We start from the raw sequence: 20,118 nt of genomic DNA on the forward strand, positions 1-20,118 counted from the left end.
AGCTATTAGTCTTCTGTGTTATTATCAGCTCTGTTTACACTGTGTGTTGCACCAATTTATTTTATATTGATGTCAACTTTCTTTCCTGGAAACTGTCAATGCAAATCATGTCAGCCGTTACACATCAAACACAAGTCCTCAACACAGCTTTTCTTTCTTTCTACTATTTTGCTAAAATTGTCTGACCACACCAATAATCCTCTGTTATTTTCACGATAAAGATGTTTTTAAACCATAATCATACGTATGTATATATGATACATCTCATCAACGACTTATTGACGATCTTGTTGATAACGTGCTTTATATATCATCCTATCCATTCCAACACCAACTCTCCCATAGATAACACAGCATCATCACTACAGATCTTCGAACCACTATACTGCTAATTTTGTCAACAAACTGATTCCAGTGTGTTCATATTCTGACTTTGTTGTGAAGCTACATCACAAATAACTGGAAGTGTCTGGAAACGATTTAGATTTAATTTAAAACTAAAGGAGAGGACTCTCCCGCCCTTTCTTAAGATAATGTTCACCATATAAATTTTTTTCGTGTAGTTTTCATATAATTGAATAATAATATCCAGATATTTCACCTTGACAAATACAGAGAGGTATTTTACTACAGTTAAAAAGGGCCAAATGTGACCAAGGAAAATCTTCCCCTTATATCCAAACTTCTAATCGCGCCCAACACACAACCTGTAAATTGAGAGACTGTTAGTTCTCTCTATATCTTAAAAACTCTCTAATCCAGCATTTAGTGCTTGCCAGAGCAATTATTATTTGTTCAGAAAATACAAATAAGCAATAGTGTTTTCAATGTTTTCCTTTAGATTAAGAAAGAAATGACACCATTCTCTTGAACTGACAGAGCATCAAATCTGTACAACACTAATTTACATACACATTTTAACACACAGGAGCATTCATGTTATCATAGTTAATTTTTAATTTTAGAAATACATAATCAAATCAAATTGTAACTTAATTTTTCCTTTTGGCACATACTTGGTTGGATGGACGTCATTACAAACGAGAAGAGACAGTAATTTCATGTTGTTCATATATAAAACATCCAGATGACTAAACTCTCTTCTTTCATTTAAACCAGAACATACAGCACAAGATCCAATAACTACTGAACTTTAGACATCCATCATGACATGGACGCACCAGTATTGGCAGAACTGGATTCAGTAACTACCATTTACAAACTTCCCTTAAACTACAGTCCTGTAGAGATGTAAGACATTTTTTGTGTGATGTTTTTTATGAATCTTGTGGCTGTTTTGATTCATTTATTTCTATTGTATTGTTTTGCTGTGGCCTGTTATTAATTATGCGTTGCTGATTGTTAATAGTTCCTTTTCTCAGGCCTCTCTTGGAAAAACAGATGTTGATCTCAACGTGACTGCCCGAATAAATAAAAAAAATAAAAAATAAAACTCCATGCTCGGAGCATCTACGCCCGGTGGTGACGTCACCGGGCGGGGCGGGGACACATTCCTACTTTTGTCTCTACGTGGAGGACGCAGCTCCGCTCACTGGACGCTCTCTGGACTTTTAGACGCACCGACGGTGAGTTTTCAATTTCCTGGCGACTTCCAGAGCAGCAGCTCCCGAAAGTCGGAGTTCATCTCGGCCTCTTTACTCACTAGAACCGCCTCGTCCTCCCCGGTCCTCCCGCTTGAGAGCCGCTCTCCTCCGGTAAGGGCTGCGGGTCTGCAGAGTAAACACAGAGTTTCCTGTCTGTGAAACTTGCGGGCTCTGTGGTTAGCCGGCTAGCTTTAGCTGCATCTTCCATGTAGCCCACTGAGGTCCTGAAATACTGGAAAGTGTAGAAGTGTTGCCTGGTTTCGTGTGTGTCTGGAGGACTTGTAGTGGGAGTAAAGTGGTGACTGCTATTCAGAGACACGACTAAGCTAACGTATAGAGTAACTTGTAATTCAGCATGGGTGCTCATCTCTCTCTCTCTCCCTGTGTGTGTGTGTGCTCAAGCTCCATGTTTTTCTCCGAGTTTACACTTTGTGAATGTGACACATACTTAAGAGCGAGTTAGCTCGTTATCCTCACCGCCTCTCACCGGAGGGAGGACGCCGCACAGGTGGAGCCCGATCCTGAATGGGCCACACACATAAACACAGACCCAGTGTAGGTGCTGGGGCTCGAACAGGTCTTTAGCTGTGTCAGGCGTGTGCAGCCTTCACTGTTTGCTCCTGTGATGATGGAGCACGTTCCCTTTTTAACTTGTTGACTCTTTATATGATGCCGGGCCGATCCTAGTAAATGTTTTACCCCCAGTTAAATAGATCTGCCCCTCCCTCGCTGGTGTGCCATGTTTCTCCCATATGCTACAAGACATGTGCGAGGTGGAGCTGCATAAGTTGATGTAAGAGTGATCCTCCAGAATAAATAGTTCTTATGTGATGTTTGTTTAAGTGAGTGTGACAATGTGCTGTGAAGGGAAGCTGGTTGTTTTAAGACTGAAGGGGGGGGGGGGGCTGGGCCTGTGTACTTTCTTATATGTGTAAAACAGTCTTTTATGTGCGTGTTGTTTTTCAGCTCTGAATGATTTACCAGATTTTTCCTGTAGACCCATCTGGGGCTGCCTCAGGTCCAGCACATCTGGGATCCCAATTGAGGGTCACTGTTTGAATCGCTTTAGAAAACAAGGTTGTGAGACATGTGATAGCAACAGAAAAGCCCACTTGCTAAATATTGTGACCTGGAACAAGGATCATGTTGTGAATACAGTTGCTCATTCAAGGTCGGTATTTCCTATTCAGCATTTCTGACTCTGCCCTTGGTTGAAGTCTCCTTATGCTTCTTCAATGGTTTATTTAGATGTAAAGGTTATTTAACAAATGGTTGATTCTTCAAGACGAATATCATAAACCCACATTTTGCACCAGGAGTCTGGAGACAATGTTTTCCTCATTATGTCATCACTGGAAAAAAGTGTTTTAACATCTTTTTGAGGAAAGAGAAAAAGCTGTAACTCATCCAAGCTTGCCATCGATGTGATCGGTGAGGTAATTTTTGCCCTTGTATGCGCATGTATGGTATCTAGCAGCTGTTAACCCAACTGCTAACCCAACTCAAATGTGAGTTTCCCTTCCTCTTGCTGCAGAACCAAATGAGAGCACCCAACTGTCGGTATGTCAAATACAGACATGATGAGTCTGATGCTATCTCTGTGAACCAGACAGTCGAGAAGGAGGGAGGGTGGCCTGTGTAGCGTTTCCTCTTCACACACGCACACCTGTGCCAATGAACAGGTTTCCCCACTTCCTGTGCTGTCAGGAATTTTAACAGGTGCCTTCACCTGTTATCCGGGTAGTGATTGAGTTACTGGTGAGCTGCACTTGAGCTTGTACAAGTCATTTTCATTAAGGATTTAAGTCATTCCAATTAAAAGTCTGAATTGTAACCATTATTTAGGGATCAGATTTTTTATTTCTGTCTGCAGAAAAATACATCATTTTGTTTTTGTATATATATGAGTTGAGTAATATGGAGGAAATCTTCAAAATTTGAAATGGATAAAACATGATTACTTTATTGACTTTTCTAATTTATCATGTACCAAAATAGGTGCATAATATTTAATCAAATTATTCAAGATTATTGAGAAAACAAACTCCTGTAAAGATGTACAGCATCGATAACAGTTGATGTTGAGATATTGGTTGCCATCTCATTTTTCACTCTTCCATAATGTTTATAACAAAAATGAATAGTGTAATGAGTTATTTATCTGCACAAGGAAACAATCTTGATATTTGCATCTTTTCTTTGGAGGGAAGTGGCTTCTTTATAACGTGCAGCAAGGAGGGATTCAGTGTCTAAATGAGAACCTCAGCAAAACGCATGCATGAGGGAAGGCCGGTACTTCAGCTGTCTGATGATATAGTACTTAAAGGGTAATGCTTTACAGTGCTTTTGTTGAGTTATGACAAACCCTCATAGGTGTGGCTGCTTACCTGCAGCGACTGTTTCAGCAACACCTCAGTAACCTGTCTAATGACATTCCTCAGACATGGCGGGCGGGGCTTCCTGTGTTCACCCCTTTAATAGCACGGGCCTCTTTAACTTTTTGTATCATTTATTCCGGTCTAGCCTTTCATTTGAGGAAAGCTAGAGTACTATTTCCATGATGATTGACCATATTGAGAGCTTTTATAATAGCCCTGAAACAAACCCGGTTGCCGTGCATGCAGCTGTACGTGAAGTGAGAGATGTGTCAACTACACACACAATATTTGTTGTCGTCACCTCCTCCTCACCTGTCAGCCGGGCTGTTTGTCTTCTCCACAGCACCTGAAAGGGAAATAAAGGGCTATGTTGCCGACTGTTTGGTGTTTATGAGTCAGTTCGCTTCACATCTGCCGCCAATTGTGACTGAATAACAACGTCCATGTCCTTCCAGACGACGTTGGGTGTGTGCACACATGAACTTGACCACATTCGGGAAGGGTGCCCAATCTATTTGTGTGCCTCCCAATTCCAATGCAACTGTGTGGATGAAACACTGGCAGGACGGGGTGTGTCAGCTCGGCACATTTAACTGTGGGATCGACCCCTCCACGTCAACTTGACTGAAAGATCTGTCTGAGGTGCTGTTATTTTGGCTCACCATTCAAACCTGGTGTTAGGAAAGAAAAACCTGTCTATGGATGACGTCCAGCAGTAAAGTAAGAGCTAGAGGACTGAGCAAGCTTCTTGAATCAGGAGGAAACTACAAAGCAATTCCAGATGCTCTTGTTCTGCTATAGTGCCGGATATCACGTGACGTTGATGATTGAACAGCTATACAAAGGAATGTGTAGATGACTTGCAATTGTTTTTATTTTGTGTTCCTGCATTCCTATGGATAGTTGTGGGTCATATTTTCCCCATATTGTTACCTTCTCCAAGGTGGTTATGTTTTCCCCCCCTGTCCACTTGTTTGTTTGTTGGTTGGATTGTTTGTTTGTCGGCAAGATTACACAAAATAACTGAATTATTACCACAAACCTTGGTGGAAGGATGTGGTATAGGGAACATCCCATTACATTTTGATGTGGATCCAAATCAGGGGGCGGATAAAGGAATCTTTTAAAATCTTTCTTTAACATTGCATGATAGGACATTTTTCAACATTTCCTAAGGAATAATACATATACAGCTTGATTTACTATAAGGGGAATGTTGTCATTTGCCATTTATTAATACAAAATATGTCAGCATCATCCTTGTCTACTGGACCCTGCCCTGTGGCCAAGAACTGATATTTCAAGAGTGTATTTGAACTCTATCAAGAGCATTGATGTGCTTTCAGGCAAATACGGGCTGCTCCATTTAGGAGGTTGGTTTCACATTTAGATGAGTGCAGGAATTTTCTCGTCCCTCTGACCACACAGACCAGCTGTCAAAGAGGACAACTGCCTGTGGAGCCTGACACTCTGCACTCATTTTCTAGCGTTACACAAGATTTATTGCCGCTGTTTGTGACGGTGATTACAATCCCTCTATTCTTCTCTACCACCAGGGATACGTCTCGCATTTGTCCCACTGCCATCTGTGCCCTTGCTCCATGTACTTAACCCCTCTTCTGTTTCCCCTCTGCCTCGGTTAAGGGTGTGACATGGGCTGGCAAATGAGGTCATGTTTGTTGGCCCTTGTAGACGGGCTGACTTCAGCAGCCACACTTCACTTCCTTCTGAGGAGAAGTTAAATATAGCAACACTGGCATTATCATTTTCCTAATTGTTTAGTCAGGAGTTTGTGCTTTGCCCTGTTTTAGTCGTACTTTGCAAAAGAAAAACACGCTGTTCCGTGTGCTTCGCCGAATGGCATTTCAAACTAACGGTTTGTGCCGACACTGAAGTGATGAACCTGCCTTTGCTCTTCGAATCAGTTTTCTACTTTATCTGGCTTTTTCAATCATAGAAAAAAATCAGGATTAACAAGATATCTTTTATTAATTTGATGAGAAACTGATTCTAGATTTGCACAGGACAAAGTGTATTGCTTTTTTTAAGAGATAATTACTGATATATCTGTCGGCAGATAATATCAATATGAGGCTTTCACAGAAATATAATCATTAGCGTTTTTGTTCAGCTCAAAATATTTGATTAGTTTAGTTGGGTTCAATTTTTCTCAACAGTTTTTTGGGGGAAAGGAGTCGGAAGAAGCAGTATGCATGATTTTTATTCATAATTATAAAGTTTATGGTTTAACTGTAAAATAACAAGACTCTGTTAAATTTCTTTTCAGAGAGGTTTGATTTCAGTATCTGAAATCTTTTCCTTCCTAACATCCGTATTGTATCCTCTCCAAAAAAACAACCAAATTGGTTGAGCTCTTACTATCGGAAGACTTAACCACTTGGAGAACATATACAAATTTTCAGTAATACTATAAGTGTCATTCAAGAGGATGCACGGTTACTGGTCTTTTGTTCATTGTCTCTCTGTCTGAAAGATGATCGCTCACCTCAGACATGGATTATTTTTAAATACTTACAACCAGGTGACACACGATCCATTTGACTAACTGGACATTCAGCTATTCCCTAATATGGTTTACTCATGCTGTATCGTGGAAACCAGAGCTGGCCTTGCCCAGGATTTCTGACTAATACTCTGAAAAATCCACAGTCTGTACTTTAAATCAGGAAATGGGAACCAGGAACACACTTCAGCCTGGAAAAAGTCTGCCGCACAAACCTCATCTTTGTTGTCTGAACACTTATGTTAAAAAGAGGAATGCCATCATACCAGTTCAGCCTTGGAGTACGAGGCAGCACCCCCTGCTCACCTCTCTGTGAGCGAGGCTCGATTTACCCAGGCCTCGTGCATTCCTCTGCACCGACAGAACGGGAAGGAGGTTCTCAGAGGAATTTTCTTATTTTCAGTGATTTTCTGATGGTTGCTTTGCCCCTGAGGAATTTGGGAACACTGTGTTTTAGTTCAAGAAAAATAAAGGGAGACTCACTGGTCTTGTTTTGTGACTCCAGTCGTTACACATTGTAATGAATCCCTTTCTCCCACGTGAGGACACTTTTTTCAGCGACCGTTTTAAAACATACAGCCCAAAGGAGCATCATGATGATCAAACATCCACAGTCTTTACTTTATAGAGAAGCAGCCCTCACAAGAGGCTCACAAAATTGTTAAGTTGACACATTAAACTGTTCCTTTAGCTCACTTTAAATTATGCTTATTATTTTATTTCTAAAATAAAATGATTGTTTGATTTCTAGAGCATATAAAAAGGAACAAATTACAGTAAAAATGTATTTGTGGTTTCAGGGGATCTGATTTATAGTTGTAGTAAGCAGATGTTTTATTGGGTTGTGACACAAAACTCAAAGAAAGAAGTCGTCTCAGCCTGTCTAGCATTTTTTTTTAACAACACCGGCTCGTTACTATACAATAGAACGAACAGGAAATTACTTTGATTATGGGAGAGAGGCTTGGAAAAGGAAAAGAGCTAAAGTGAACAGAAGATATGAACAGCAGGGTTGCAGATAAAGTAGGATCTGTGAGGAGAGGGGTACATGAGGTACTTTTTTTTAGAGTTTTTAAGTCCTGACAGAAGATGTGGGGTGACTTTTATTGTGCTGCTCTGCATGGAAAGAGAGCTTCTGTTTTGGCACAGAGGTAGAAGAGTGTGGGCTCAGGGCTGCTTTGTGATTTTAGCGATCTAAAGCAGCAGCAGCAGTGAGATGAGATCGGGGGAGTGTACATTGCTCATTGAAGACGCAGATGGGCAGTCTGGGAAAGTTGCAAGGGTTGAAACTAAGGATGTTGACCAGAGGCCGATGAGGACGGGAGGGCTTCCTCTCAAGCCCAACCTCCTGTTATTTCAAGACCCCACTGATGACTCTGTCCTTTTTTCTCTCTGCAGTCGCACCTTTTTCTACCTGAACCCCTCAGGTCAATCACAGAAAAATGGCTGGAAAGATCACAAAAGAGGAGGTGGAGGAGATGAGGACGACCTTTCAGAAAATTGGTGAGTAAAATCAATTTCATCTTGACAGTATGCTACTAATTTGATTATTTGATAACTGCAAATGCACAATATCTGCTGGTTACAAGGCCTGACCAATTGACAGTATCTGTTGGTTGATGAAAATCTGCCATTATGAGCCTTTCACAGTCTGATTAATATATAGACCTTTATGTGTGCCAATATGAACATTTCAAGAATAAACATGCAGAAAAGATGTGCATTATTTTTTTTGATTTAGATTTGTGTTTTGTTTTTATTTATAGTTTATGGTTTAACTATAAATTATCAAGCCTTAATTACATTTATTTGTCATTAGGGTTTTAAAAGATCTTAGAAATCATTGAGATTTAAAATATATATATATATAATGTGTTTATGTATATGTATGTGTGTGTATGATCATTCAAACTACAGCAGTGTAAATTGCAATAAATGACTGTTGGTTTATTTGTTTCTGTAGATCTGGACAACAACGGATTTATCTGTGATTATGAACTCAATGAGCTCCTTAGAGAGGCAGGCCACGTCCAGCCTGGCTACGTGGTTCGGGGAATCATCCAGAAACTCGATCGCAACAAGGATAACAAGATCAGCTTTGACGAGTTTCTGTCGGTACGTGAAGTGGAGCGCACAAACACCTCAACAAGCTTGACAAGTTTTCACCCCCTGTTCTGAGATTCTCTGAGGTGTTCTTTGTTTTCCGCTTTGCCCCAAAACCACCTCGCCCTCCTGAGTGAGACTGCTATGCAAAGCAACTTTCAGCAGCTAAATGCACACAGTCTCTGCAGACCACACATAAACACACACGCATACAGTACGTACTAGGGGAATGAGGAAGTGAGGTCAGCAAAGTGGTGTGAGTTCCAGTGTTTAGTTTCAGCAGTGATGAGGGAGCAGTCATTCAAGGGCTACTGCATGATTCAAACTTTCAAGATGAGGAGGGTGTAGCTGTGTTTTGTCACTCTATAGTAGTTTGGATGTCTTGTTTCAGGGTGTGTGGCTGTTAAGTCATTATTAGCTTAACTCCGACTATGATAATGACGTAGTCGGAGTTAAACAAATGGAATTGAATGAACCTAAAGCATTAAGTGTAATGAGCTCATTTATAATCTAACGAGTTACTTAATGGTTTCATGATGTCAATAGTGACCTGAGTCTCTCTGTGTTCTTTTGTAAGTAGCAGGTTTATGTATGATATTTTAATATGTATAATGGTCATACTGCGCCTTTTAATAATACTAAATAGTTTCTAATATTAATAGAAATAAATCCACCAAAAAACAAAATTTAAACTTTGAACATAAACCTATTTACTAGAACTTCTAAATATAAACTTAAATATTAAAAAACTAAATTAAATATGGAACTGAATCAATAAATGTTGAGCAATTAATTTTGTATATAATTTGTATCACTAGATTGATCAGCTGATTTTTTTATTTTCTGTTTCTTTTGACAAAACTGTAATTTGACTTTAACAGTCAAGTCTTGTTCATGTGCTGGCAGGAAGCGTCTTTATCCGGGGTTTCCCAGTTGGCTGAAAAATAGCATTGTGCCATTGTTTTGGAAAAATTGTCAGTTCAGAACCAGGGTTTCATAAAATACCAGTTTGCCAGATAGGTTCTTCTGCATGAGAGCAACCCAGATTAAATGCTTGTGAGAAGGCCCAACAGTTCCCTTATATAAGTACATTTTAATTCACTAGATCCAGATTTTTTTTTTTAGATCTGCGACAAATAACACACACTCCTAAACAAGTGTGATTTTTTTTTTTCCCCCCATCAAGATCCATGTATTATTCTCTGAGAAATTTATCAAAATGTTGGAAATTGAACAATTTTGCAATGTTAAAGTGAAAAATAAAATCCTGGATCTGCTCCTAAATTGAATGAGCTCTATCCTGACCCCTACCACATTTCTTCTGCAAGTTTCATAGAATATTTGTCCAGTAGTTTTTGAGTTAATCCTGCTAACTAACCGACGGACAGACAATGAATAACCTCCGTGGCAGAATCTTGGTCAGTCCACACAGCATATACATATGTTAGGTTAACCTAAACTAAACTAAAACTTGTAGAACTGAGTGGAAATCTTTATCTTTCCTTCAAGGTCATGAATGTCTTTTATTGGGGTTACCCTTTTTAATCTAAAGTGCACATACAATGACGGCTGCCACCCTTTGACCTTGTGTATATTTCTGTCTCAGTGTGCTCCACTTGTGAAACAAACGTCTCAGTGGCAGACTGAATAGCTCATTGTGGCTGCACCAACGCCTAAGGGGCTGTGGTCACTGATGAAGCCGTGATAATTTCAGCTTCAGGAAGTATTGCACATATCAAGATAGAAAAAGCTGCTTTGTCTCAAGCTGCTCACATGTTGTACATTACTGATAAGCGACACGTCACACCAAAGATATCTCTGTACTCTCATTAGTTGTTGTTGAGACCTGTTTAATATTTAGAGGTACTTATTATTAATTATTTAATGTTGAGACACTGGGCAAGCCTGTGGGTGCTGTGGTTGATGATAATAGATGTTGCTCTGTTGGTTTACTGTTACTGTTACTGTTGATAACTCCTAATTACATACTGGCACTCACTCACTCAGCACTGTAACACTAGGATTGGATGTGTAGTAACAGTCCCACGGTAAATCACTACTGTGCACTTAAATGCACTAAACAACATTAGTTGCTTTTATGAGCTCTTCAACCTAATGTCTTCCTGGACTTACTATTAATGAATAGTTTTTTTCAGCCCATTCATATTCCTCAAAAATGCAGTTTCCTGCCACGATCACCGTTTGCTCTCATCCCTGTAGCCAGCAGGTTGGTTTTGTGTTGTAAAGGCAAAGAGGAGAAATTCCAGATATTCGTCTGTGTCTGCTCTGTGGCCTTGGCTGTCACGAGGGCTTGGAGCCCTGATAAGACAAAGGAGAAAACTAAGTATTTAAATAAAGAGGAGATGAGTTAAATCACAGACTTATGAATACAGCTAAAGATGGTCTTCACCATCCATTTATCAATTTATTGCCTTTTCGATGATTGGAGAATTTTTGTTATTAATTCTAAAACTTAGTAAGTTGTCTAATCAAATCTATATGTGAATGGTGGGTTACCGATCAGTTCAGCATACTCATGATGTAATTCCCACAATGTGGTTGAGATTTCTTAATAGATTTGCTGAATTAGATTGGACTGGACTGGAAGGCTCTACCTAAGTAGCCACTGATTGTTACTGATAATTTCTATCGTTTAATTGAAACATTAGCAGAAAACAGGAGATGGGTATACTGAAAATGATTGCCAGTCATTTATTCATTTTTCAATTGGTTCAACTACATCACAATTGCTCATACCTAAATCAAAATGCACAATAAGTATTCCACAACTTTCAGCCCAAAGCAGAAAGGGTTTTGGTGGCATAGGAGAGATTGGTCTCATTAGTGTTCTGTGATATGTTTTAGATCGTCCAGGAGCTGAAAGGCAGTGAAATAGCAAAAACCTTCCGGAAGGCCATCAACAGAAAAGAAGGCATCCTGGCTATTGGAGGGACGTCCGAGCAGTCAAGCGAAGGCACACAACACTCGTTCTCTGGTAAGTCACAAACAGTCTTGACCTCATGGACGTTTTCTCCTTCTTTGCTCCAGTCGCTGCTAATAGTTGTCTTAAGGCCTTGACTTTGTGCAATTCAGGCACGGATGCATCATTTACCAAGGAAGAAACCTAGTAAACAATATTACCTGCTGTAATGAGTCAGTATGAGCAAAACCGTCACATATATCGTTGGTGTTTTAACTTATTATTGTATATGTCCACATTTACAGAGGAGGAGCAAGTTGCGTTTGTGAACTGGATCAACACGGCTCTGGAAAAAGACCCTGACTGCCAACATGTCCTGCCTATGGATCCCAACACAGGCTCCCTGTTTACATCTGTCGGAGATGGTATCGTTCTCTGGTGAGAGAACCTATTTTCTCTTAAAATTAAAAAATCTACAAATGTATAACCATTGAAACTCGATTTAACAATTGAGAAGCAATATCAAAACTGTGCCATTAATGTAGTTAATAATAGGTTGAAACCAAGGTAGTATTGGATAACTTTGTCATGTATTTAGATCAGCATCAAACTAACTGCAGAGACCAATCGTCTGTGACGGCACATATTCCAGACACATACACTGCATGACATATACAAACTCTGCTCACATGCTGAAGTTAACTTAACAGGGATGTCGAGGAGAAAAAGCATGTTAGCCAAAATGCTAATGAGCATGCAACCCCATATGATTCAGTCAGTTTTGGAATTATTTCTAAATGTATAAAATGCTTAGTAGTATTCAGTTTAGATAGTAAATGCCTGCAGAAACCTGAGAAATGACATTATCAGTAAATTAAAAATGTTGTCTACAAAAATAAAAGTTTGGCACCAAGTCCCTTTGAACCAGAGTTCACATAGACACACAAAACACACCGGAATCTTAAATCCTTTGCAAACAAGGAACATGTGTGTTGCTATCCCTGCCTTGTTTTACAACATAGACACAAGCTCATGTTTGGTTTTGTGTGTTTACACAGCAAAATGATCAACCTGTCCGTGCCAGACACTATTGATGAGAGAACCATAAATAAGAAGAAGCTGTCGGCGTTTACAATACAGGTCAGTGAAAGATTAATTAATGATGGTGACGTTTTTTTTTTTTTACCATCAGTCTTTATGCAAATCTACAACAGCTGATACACTGTTCTTTACAGGAGAATCTGAACCTGGCCCTGAACTCAGCTTCTGCCATCGGCTGCCACGTGGTGAACATCGGTGCTTTGGACCTGAAAGAGGGGAAACCTCATCTGGTGCTGGGTCTGCTCTGGCAGATCATCAAGATTGGTCTGTTTGCCGACATCGAGCTCAGCAGGAATGAAGGTACAGGCCGTTGTTGTGACTGTTCATTACACAACACATATTTGAGTCTGTGCTCCTGTCAGTAGTGTTTCCTTGTCTGAGGTCAAGTAGCTTAACTGATCAAAAAATACCCCCTGGTAGCTCTGGCAGCGTTACTGAGAGATGGGGAAACTCTGGAGGACCTGATGAAGCTGTCTCCAGAAGAGCTGCTGCTACGCTGGGCAAACTTTCACCTGGAAAATGCTGGCTGGCAGAAGATCAACAATTTCAGCAGTGACATCAAGGTGGGCCTCCACACTAACACTGAGTCCAGCTGGTTTATTAAGACTAGCTGCAGGAAGGGAAACCAATGTCCAAAAATAAGAAGATTACAGGAAGGTTCTGCAGTGTTTTTTGACACACCAACACAGGCATCTATCAGCACACTGAACAACGCAGTAAATATTTGTGCTTGCACAAGCTTATGCAAATAAATGCCTCCACTGCTCCCAAAATACTACTGAATGGGTTGTATCTCTGGCTAACACTGACTACTGTCAAATGTTTCAGTATATTATATATGTCCAGATTTGGTTAAATGTATATAGTGTTTTTATTTCTCTGACGAAATGCCCATTACTATGGATGCTCCAATTACTATGCCGGGGGTTTGTAGGGGGTTTCCAGGGAAACCATGCATGTATACAAATTGCTAATATTATCTCTTCTCTAAATTTGATGTAAATTCTGTATTCAAACTGATATTTAATATATGCCAAATATAATGTTCATGAAGGAAATTTGTAAACACTGTACATTTGAAGAAGCATGTATGTTGATGAAAAAAAAATTCAAAAAGTATTGTCCACAAAAAGCTGTATTCCTGGGACAAAAAGTTATATTCATTTTACATAATGAATAATTTCTTGTTCATTTATTAATAGAAATCTTATGGCTTTTGTTTCTTTACATTATCTTCCAGGACTCGAGGGCCTATTTCCACCTCCTGAATCAAATCTCCCCAAAAGGCACAGAAGAAGACCAGCCTCGCATAGACATCAGCATGGCGGGCTTCAGTGTAAGAACTTTTAACGGTCGGCGGTCACAGTTGACGTTCCTCGCCACGTGGTAGCAGCTGCACGGTGTCTCTGACCTGCAGCATGTGTTCTGTGTGTTGTTCAGGAGAAAGACGACATGAAGAGGGCAGAAGCCATGCTGCAGCAGGCCGACCGGCTCGGCTGTCGACAGTTTGTCACCCCAGCTGACGTCGTCAGTGGAAACCCCAAACTCAACCTCGCCTTTGTGGCCAATCTGTTCAACAAATATCCAGCACTGACCAAACCTGAGAATGAGGACATCGACTGGGGACTGTTGGAAGGTATGGAGAGCAGAAGAAGTCAGATTACTTCTAGAATAAAAGCTTTGTTGTGTTCTTCACAATTTTGTCATAGTCCATGTCTAAATATACAAATTACAACCAACCAGGGATGAATGAAAAGATGTCTCTGTTGCTTTTAGATACATTGAGCATTTGACCTCCAAAGCAACAGAGGCTTTGAAGAACCAGCTCTGAATAAACGGCTATTTTCTGTAGTCAACTATCAGGCCTGCAGCCTTATTTTAGCCTAGAAACAAATATAGAGTGTACTATCCCACTGGATACAATATTAGTTTCACATCATGTGTTTACAAGTCGGTGAGAGTTATCTGAATAGAGTAGGATCAGAAATCTATAAAAGTGTACCAGACTTGTTCAGTTGTGCATATTTTGAGTCACATTCACTATAACCGAGGCAAGCTGCAGTGAGATCACCTTGAAACCCCCTGAATACCAAGAGGCTTTGCTTTTCAGGTGAGACGAGAGAAGAGAGGACTTTCCGAAACTGGATGAACTCATTGGGAGTGAACCCACATGTCAATCATCTTTACGGGTACGTTGCACACACGAGAATGTTGTGTCACTCCTGTGTAAACATTAACATCTGGAGCGTTACAACAGCTGCCGTGATCTTTTAATGTATATATAAGTACTAATAACCAAACGCATTCCTGTCTTACAGAGACTTACAGGACGCCATGGTCATCCTTCAGCTCTATGAGAAGATTAAAGTGTTAGTTGACTGGAACAACAAAGTCAACAAGCCGCCTTACCCCAAACTGGGAACCAACATGAAAAAGGTAATTGAAACCCCCTTGCAATTATGCCTAAAAAGGTTTGTTTAATGTCTGTCGTTCGCCAACCCTTTTATTTTGTGCCCCTAGTTGGAGAATTGCAACTATGCGGTAGAACTGGGCAAATCCGCCAAGTTCTCCCTCGTCGGCATCGGCGGGCAGGACCTGAACGATGGCAACGCCACCCTGACTCTGGCTCTGGTGTGGCAGCTGATGAGAAGGTGAAACATAACTACAACAGTGTCTCTTCAGAAAGGAGAGAAGTTAAAAATGCATCTCTAAAATGAAAGAAAAAACGCAAAACTAAAGACCTATTTTATATACAAATACATAAAGAAATAAAAAGGGTTATGTTATAATGCATTCAAGGAATTACTTAGATTTCCTGGGGGAAAATTCAAATACATTTAAATTATGAGAAAATTTGGATTTGGAGCACATCCGTGTGACCAAATAGCATTTTGTCTTTCAGTCAGCATGTCTGTGTGGTATTTCGAAACGCTGCAATCACCATCAGTCTTCATTGTCAGATTCATTGTGATAGCTACATATTTACTGTAAACAATTTCCCGGGACTCTGCAGTTATAAACCTCTCTTTCATGCCAGTGGTGGTGTTTAGTATTTGCGTGTTCCTCCAAACCCAGACCACATTTCCATGAACTCACTTGGCTCCCGACACAAGGGATGTGTGTTGCCATATTTGGTATTTCTCCATATTTTTGTGTTCTTCATGTCAGATTTTCCAAAGTTTGTATGACCCAAAAAATCACAACAAGAGTCCATGCTGCGCGAAATTATTGTGCGGTTTTCAAGTTTCAGGTTTTTTTTTGTTTGTTTGTTTACAGTCATCATTCCCAAATCTTTGCATTTTAAAAATAGAAAAGGTCACCCTGTTGAATTCATGTGCTGGAGAAACGAGCTGCGTCTCCACTCTTTCAGATATACATTGAATGTATTGGAGGAACTGGGAGATGGACAGAAGACAAACGATGCCATCATAGTACAGTGGGTGAACAACACGTTGGCAGAGGCTGGAAAATCGACCAAGATTTCAAGCTTTAAGGTAAAGCGTTTTTTTCCTACCCTGCTGTGAAAAGACATATGTGTGTAGATTCAATTAAATGGTGTCGATATACAATTTATAATATAATCAAATATGTGTTTAACAAGTCATCTGAGCTCTTTTTAAAAGTATTTTCTTTCAACTGCACCTCATGGTCTTCATCAGGGAAGGGAGCTGACTCAGCTGTCGCCACATGACAAAGTTTACAGCGTCATATGATAACATGTGGTCGTATGTGGGCGTGGCACCACTGTGTGTTTTCTCTGACTCATTTGTTGATGAGGACCTTGAGCTGCGGTTGAAAGCTCCTCCTCCACAAATGAGGCAGTTTCCTCCGTTTCCTGCACAATTTTTGAAAGTCCTAATACTTATAATAATGTGGTGCTGATGAGCCATAATATTTAGTGTTACATTATTTGTGTGTCCTAAACCATAACTTCACAAGATTGAGACAAAAGGCGGATCATCTAATATTCCCCATCTAAAATGACCTCTAGGCCAAAATGATGTCTTCTCGTTATATCACGACCTTGTTCTCGAAATCTGGCATTTTTTTCTCAAAAGTGATAAGTTCACGATCGAAACAATCCAGCATTTTCTTGTTATTTATGTCCTATAAACAAAGAGGCAGTACATTTTCTGATCGGTCATGTCAGCTTGTGTGCGTCAGACCCTTATTCTGTGTTTGCTGTGGTGATCAGGACAAGGAGATCAGCAGCAGCTTGGCGGTATTGGAACTGATTGACGCAATTCAGCCCGGCAGCATCAACTACGACCTGATCAAAACCGGCAGCCTCACCGAAGATGACAAGCTGGAAAACGCCAAGTGAGACTTCCTGTCAAAGAAAAAAAAGAATCAGCCTTCTGCAAATTATTTTGGTCGTTTTTTCACATGTGACGATCTCTCTCTCCTTCCTAGATATGCGGTCTCCATGGCGAGGAAGATCGGAGCCCGTGTCTACGCTCTCCCAGAGGACCTCATGGAGGTCAAACCCAAAATGGTGATGACAGTCTTTGCCTGCTTGATGGGTCGGGGGATGAAGCGGGTCTAGGAGACTGGCTGGGATTAGTGTGACACTTACTTTACTTGCACCCACAAGCCATTAGAGTTTCAAAAGAGCTCCCCCAACTGAAGGAAATGAAGAATGGTTTTCTATTTGAATGAGAATGATGCAGTCAGAATTGTACGTTTGCATTTGTTCCTGCCTCTTTTTGTTAACAGAGGTGTTTGCTGAGGATTAATGTTCTGTCCTTTATTTAAAAATCCAAAATACTAAATTTTCTAAAAGAGATGGGTCTCGTGTTACAGACGACAACTTGTTACTTTCAATATCCAGAAGTCTTAAATAATGTTTGTTTTTTTGAAGCGAGGATGCATATTTCCAGCTGCAAGGTTGTTTACATATTTTTCCTCAGACTGATAAAGTAAATTATATCCTTGACTAAGCAAAACACATTCCAGATTTCCCCGCTGATGGAAGAAACGCTTGGCAAGGCAAAAAAAAAAAAAAAAGAGTTAGATGGTCGGTTGCAGCACACATAAAAAAAACACCCAAACATTCAACTCTCATTTGATGAAGTTCAAGCATGTCTTAATAACTGGCACTATAACTTCCACATATCTACATACAGCAGTCTTAAGGTGGAATGACACTAATAACCAGCCTGGTGTGCTGTCTGGATGCTTGTTTTTTGGGATTATTTTGTTAAGGTAAATGCTGTTTTTTGGGGTTTCTGGTGTCTTTTCTTTGTTTTTTTACTTTGGTCTGTTACGTTGGCTGAGGAGCAGGCAGACTGGACTCTCCTGGCTTCTGCTGTTCTTTGTTCTTGTCTTAAAGATGACGTGTTGAGCATTGAGGTCCCCCCCCCCTTTTTATTTTGTATCCAACATTAGCAAATATAAACAGTAAGTTAATTCCAGGTAGCTTCATGATACTCAATGACAATGGCCAAATTGTATTTGGTGTCATGTTCATATCTACTCAAGTGCTTTACATGTAACAATAAATATGACTTTGAAAAACTGCTTGTGTGTCATCTTCAGACTTTCTGGTAAAGGTATCGTCCACAGGCACTGAATTGACAGTTGAGTAAGCAGTGGTGCTCCAACTTGTTATTTAAACTAGATAGTGCATCATCTTTTTTCTTTACAGTACATGGAAAAAAAACATACAAAAATCTTGTCAAGATAATGATTTGAAGATTTGAAGATTTTGCTCAGATTGACAAAGTCGTGGTACACCTGTTAACAGCAAACATATTTTACATTGTAAAATTATATTGAATTTAAGACTGAAAAAAAGATTCTTGGCCTCAGGCACCCTATTAACATGTTTTTTGAGGAATAAATTGATAGTTTGTAACTTAAATACATTATATTTCCATGACAACTGAGCAAACTCCAACTCCTCTGAGGCAGATTATAAATATCTAAAAGAAAATGTACCAGGACTAAACCTGGTAATTCATTTATAGAAATAGGATTTTAAAGTGATGTTAAAATAAATGTTTAAAATAAGCAATAAGCTGGGTTTCCTAACTGGAATTCTGAGAAGTTTTAAAGTGTATCATTGGATCTTCTACTTTGTTAACAGCCATGATTCCGTCTTGTTGTACATCAGGGGCTTAGGGGTGTCAGATTGTAGTTCCCTGTTCACTGGCCTGAATCTTAGTCACATATAAAATCCTCTGGGCTCGGCTCCCTCAAGAGTTTCTCATCAGGCTTCCAGACGTCCAGATTTCCAAGGATCTGATTAGAGCTGAAAGCTGCCAGGCTCAGTCAGAGAGCGGGAGGGATGAGGAGGAGGCTGCGTCTCCTGAGGACTCCATTATCTGGATCTTCAAACTCCATTTGCATATGAGAGTGTGTCAGTGCGCTGTTGGACAAAAGAGTTTGAATTTATCAAGAGAGCGGATAGAGTCACAAGAGCTGAGCACATGCAAATACCCAAACACATCTCTGAAATCAGTGTTTTTTCATCATGAGGAGAGAGAGAGATCGGAAATCATCAGAAATGTTTGTGGTTGATGAACCAGCCCTTCAGATCCTCTGGTTTCCTCTTTTTGTTTCACAAAGAGGAAGTAAATAATTTGGTGATGCTTGATGACTGGAAGGTTGGAAATTAAAAAGCCACCAATGTTGTCTGGGTTTTATGTAGTGTTTTATAATTTGATGGTTTTCTTATTTCTATTTATTCTTTATCGCTATTATTTATTCTATTGTAAATTTGTGATTTAAATTTTCTATCTTCACATCTTTTGTTGTCTTTTTTATTATGGATTGATATGGTCTTTAAATCTTAATCAAACTTTTTATGATTTTTTAATATCCTATGTATTGTACCTGTAAAGTTAAAAAAAGATGGGAAAAAATGAAACGTAGCATTTTGTGTCATAAAGTAAATATTGATGTCCAGGGTGTATAGAGATGAATTAAAGCTGAACAACCAGTGGGATAACCTGTTGAAGTGGCTGCTCGCTCTGTGCTGTCTCTCTGCTCTCCAGAGTGAGAGAGCAGCGGAGGAGAGGCTCCGTCAGGAGGTCGTCCCAGAAGACTCCTCAGTCTGAAGCTGACATCTGGGCTCTCAACCATTCCGAGGGTTCTCTCTGTCCTGCCGGCAGCCCCCTCCCTGGTTGAGCTCAGTCCAGCTCAGGTGGACCACGTGTTTATTACTAAGCTGAGGAGGAAGAGGGGAACACACTTCAGAAAATGTGGCAGGAACGGGACTTTGGATATAGTTTGATTTTTACTCTCACAACATCCACTGTGGAGACGGAGGATGGACTGGCCTGGAAAGAGCTGCTCTGGGTGTGTCTGTGAAGGGAACTGAGGAGTTTATTTGAGGAAACTGAAGGTAAGAATGAAGATACTGAATATGTGATCTAATGCACTTTCCATTTCTTTTGTCTTTCTTTGTAGAATAAACTGTATTATTATGAGATAATCTATATTTGATTATTTTGTTAAAAATGTTATTCTAAACTAAGCACTATT

The 20,118-nt window shown here is 39.9% G+C and overlaps 1 protein-coding gene across 2 annotated transcripts; it reads left to right on the forward strand.

Moving 5' to 3' along the window:
- The first annotated feature begins 1,524 nt into the window (after nucleotides 1-1,524).
- LOC133019150 (plastin-3-like) lies at nucleotides 1,525-18,150 on the forward strand. Of its 2 annotated transcripts, none has more exons than XM_061085526.1 (16): nucleotides 1,525-1,586; nucleotides 7,905-8,009; nucleotides 8,470-8,621; nucleotides 11,475-11,604; nucleotides 11,835-11,967; nucleotides 12,588-12,669; nucleotides 12,765-12,930; nucleotides 13,051-13,193; nucleotides 13,871-13,966; nucleotides 14,071-14,266; nucleotides 14,741-14,819; nucleotides 14,949-15,066; nucleotides 15,151-15,281; nucleotides 16,001-16,124; nucleotides 16,826-16,950; nucleotides 17,044-18,150. In XM_061085526.1, the coding sequence occupies exons 2-16, from the start codon at nucleotides 7,949-7,951 to the stop codon at nucleotides 17,174-17,176; spliced, it is 1,869 nt and encodes a 622-aa protein (XP_060941509.1). In that variant the 5' UTR covers nucleotides 1,525-1,586; nucleotides 7,905-7,948; the 3' UTR covers nucleotides 17,177-18,150. The 2 variants fall into 2 exon arrangements, with proteins under 2 accessions (XP_060941509.1, XP_060941508.1); XM_061085525.1 differs by lacking the exon at nucleotides 1,525-1,586 and adding an exon at nucleotides 1,605-1,715.
- The last annotated feature ends 1,968 nt before the right edge of the window (nucleotides 18,151-20,118 follow it).

The sequence above is a fragment of the Limanda limanda genome, chromosome 14 (genome assembly GCF_963576545.1).
Source record: "Limanda limanda chromosome 14, fLimLim1.1, whole genome shotgun sequence".
NCBI lineage: Eukaryota > Metazoa > Chordata > Actinopteri > Pleuronectiformes > Pleuronectidae > Limanda > Limanda limanda.

Coding starts and splice junctions, on each gene's coding strand:
- LOC133019150 (XM_061085526.1), top strand. CDS start 7,949: ATGGCTGGAAAGATCACAAAAGAGGAGGTGGAGGAGATGAGGACGACC. Junction 13,967..14,070: donor TCAGCATGGCGGGCTTCAGT/GTAAGAACTTTT, acceptor TGTGTTGTTCAG/GAGAAAGACGACATGAAGAG. Junction 14,820..14,948: donor CATGTCAATCATCTTTACGG/GTACGTTGCACA, acceptor CCTGTCTTACAG/AGACTTACAGGACGCCATGG.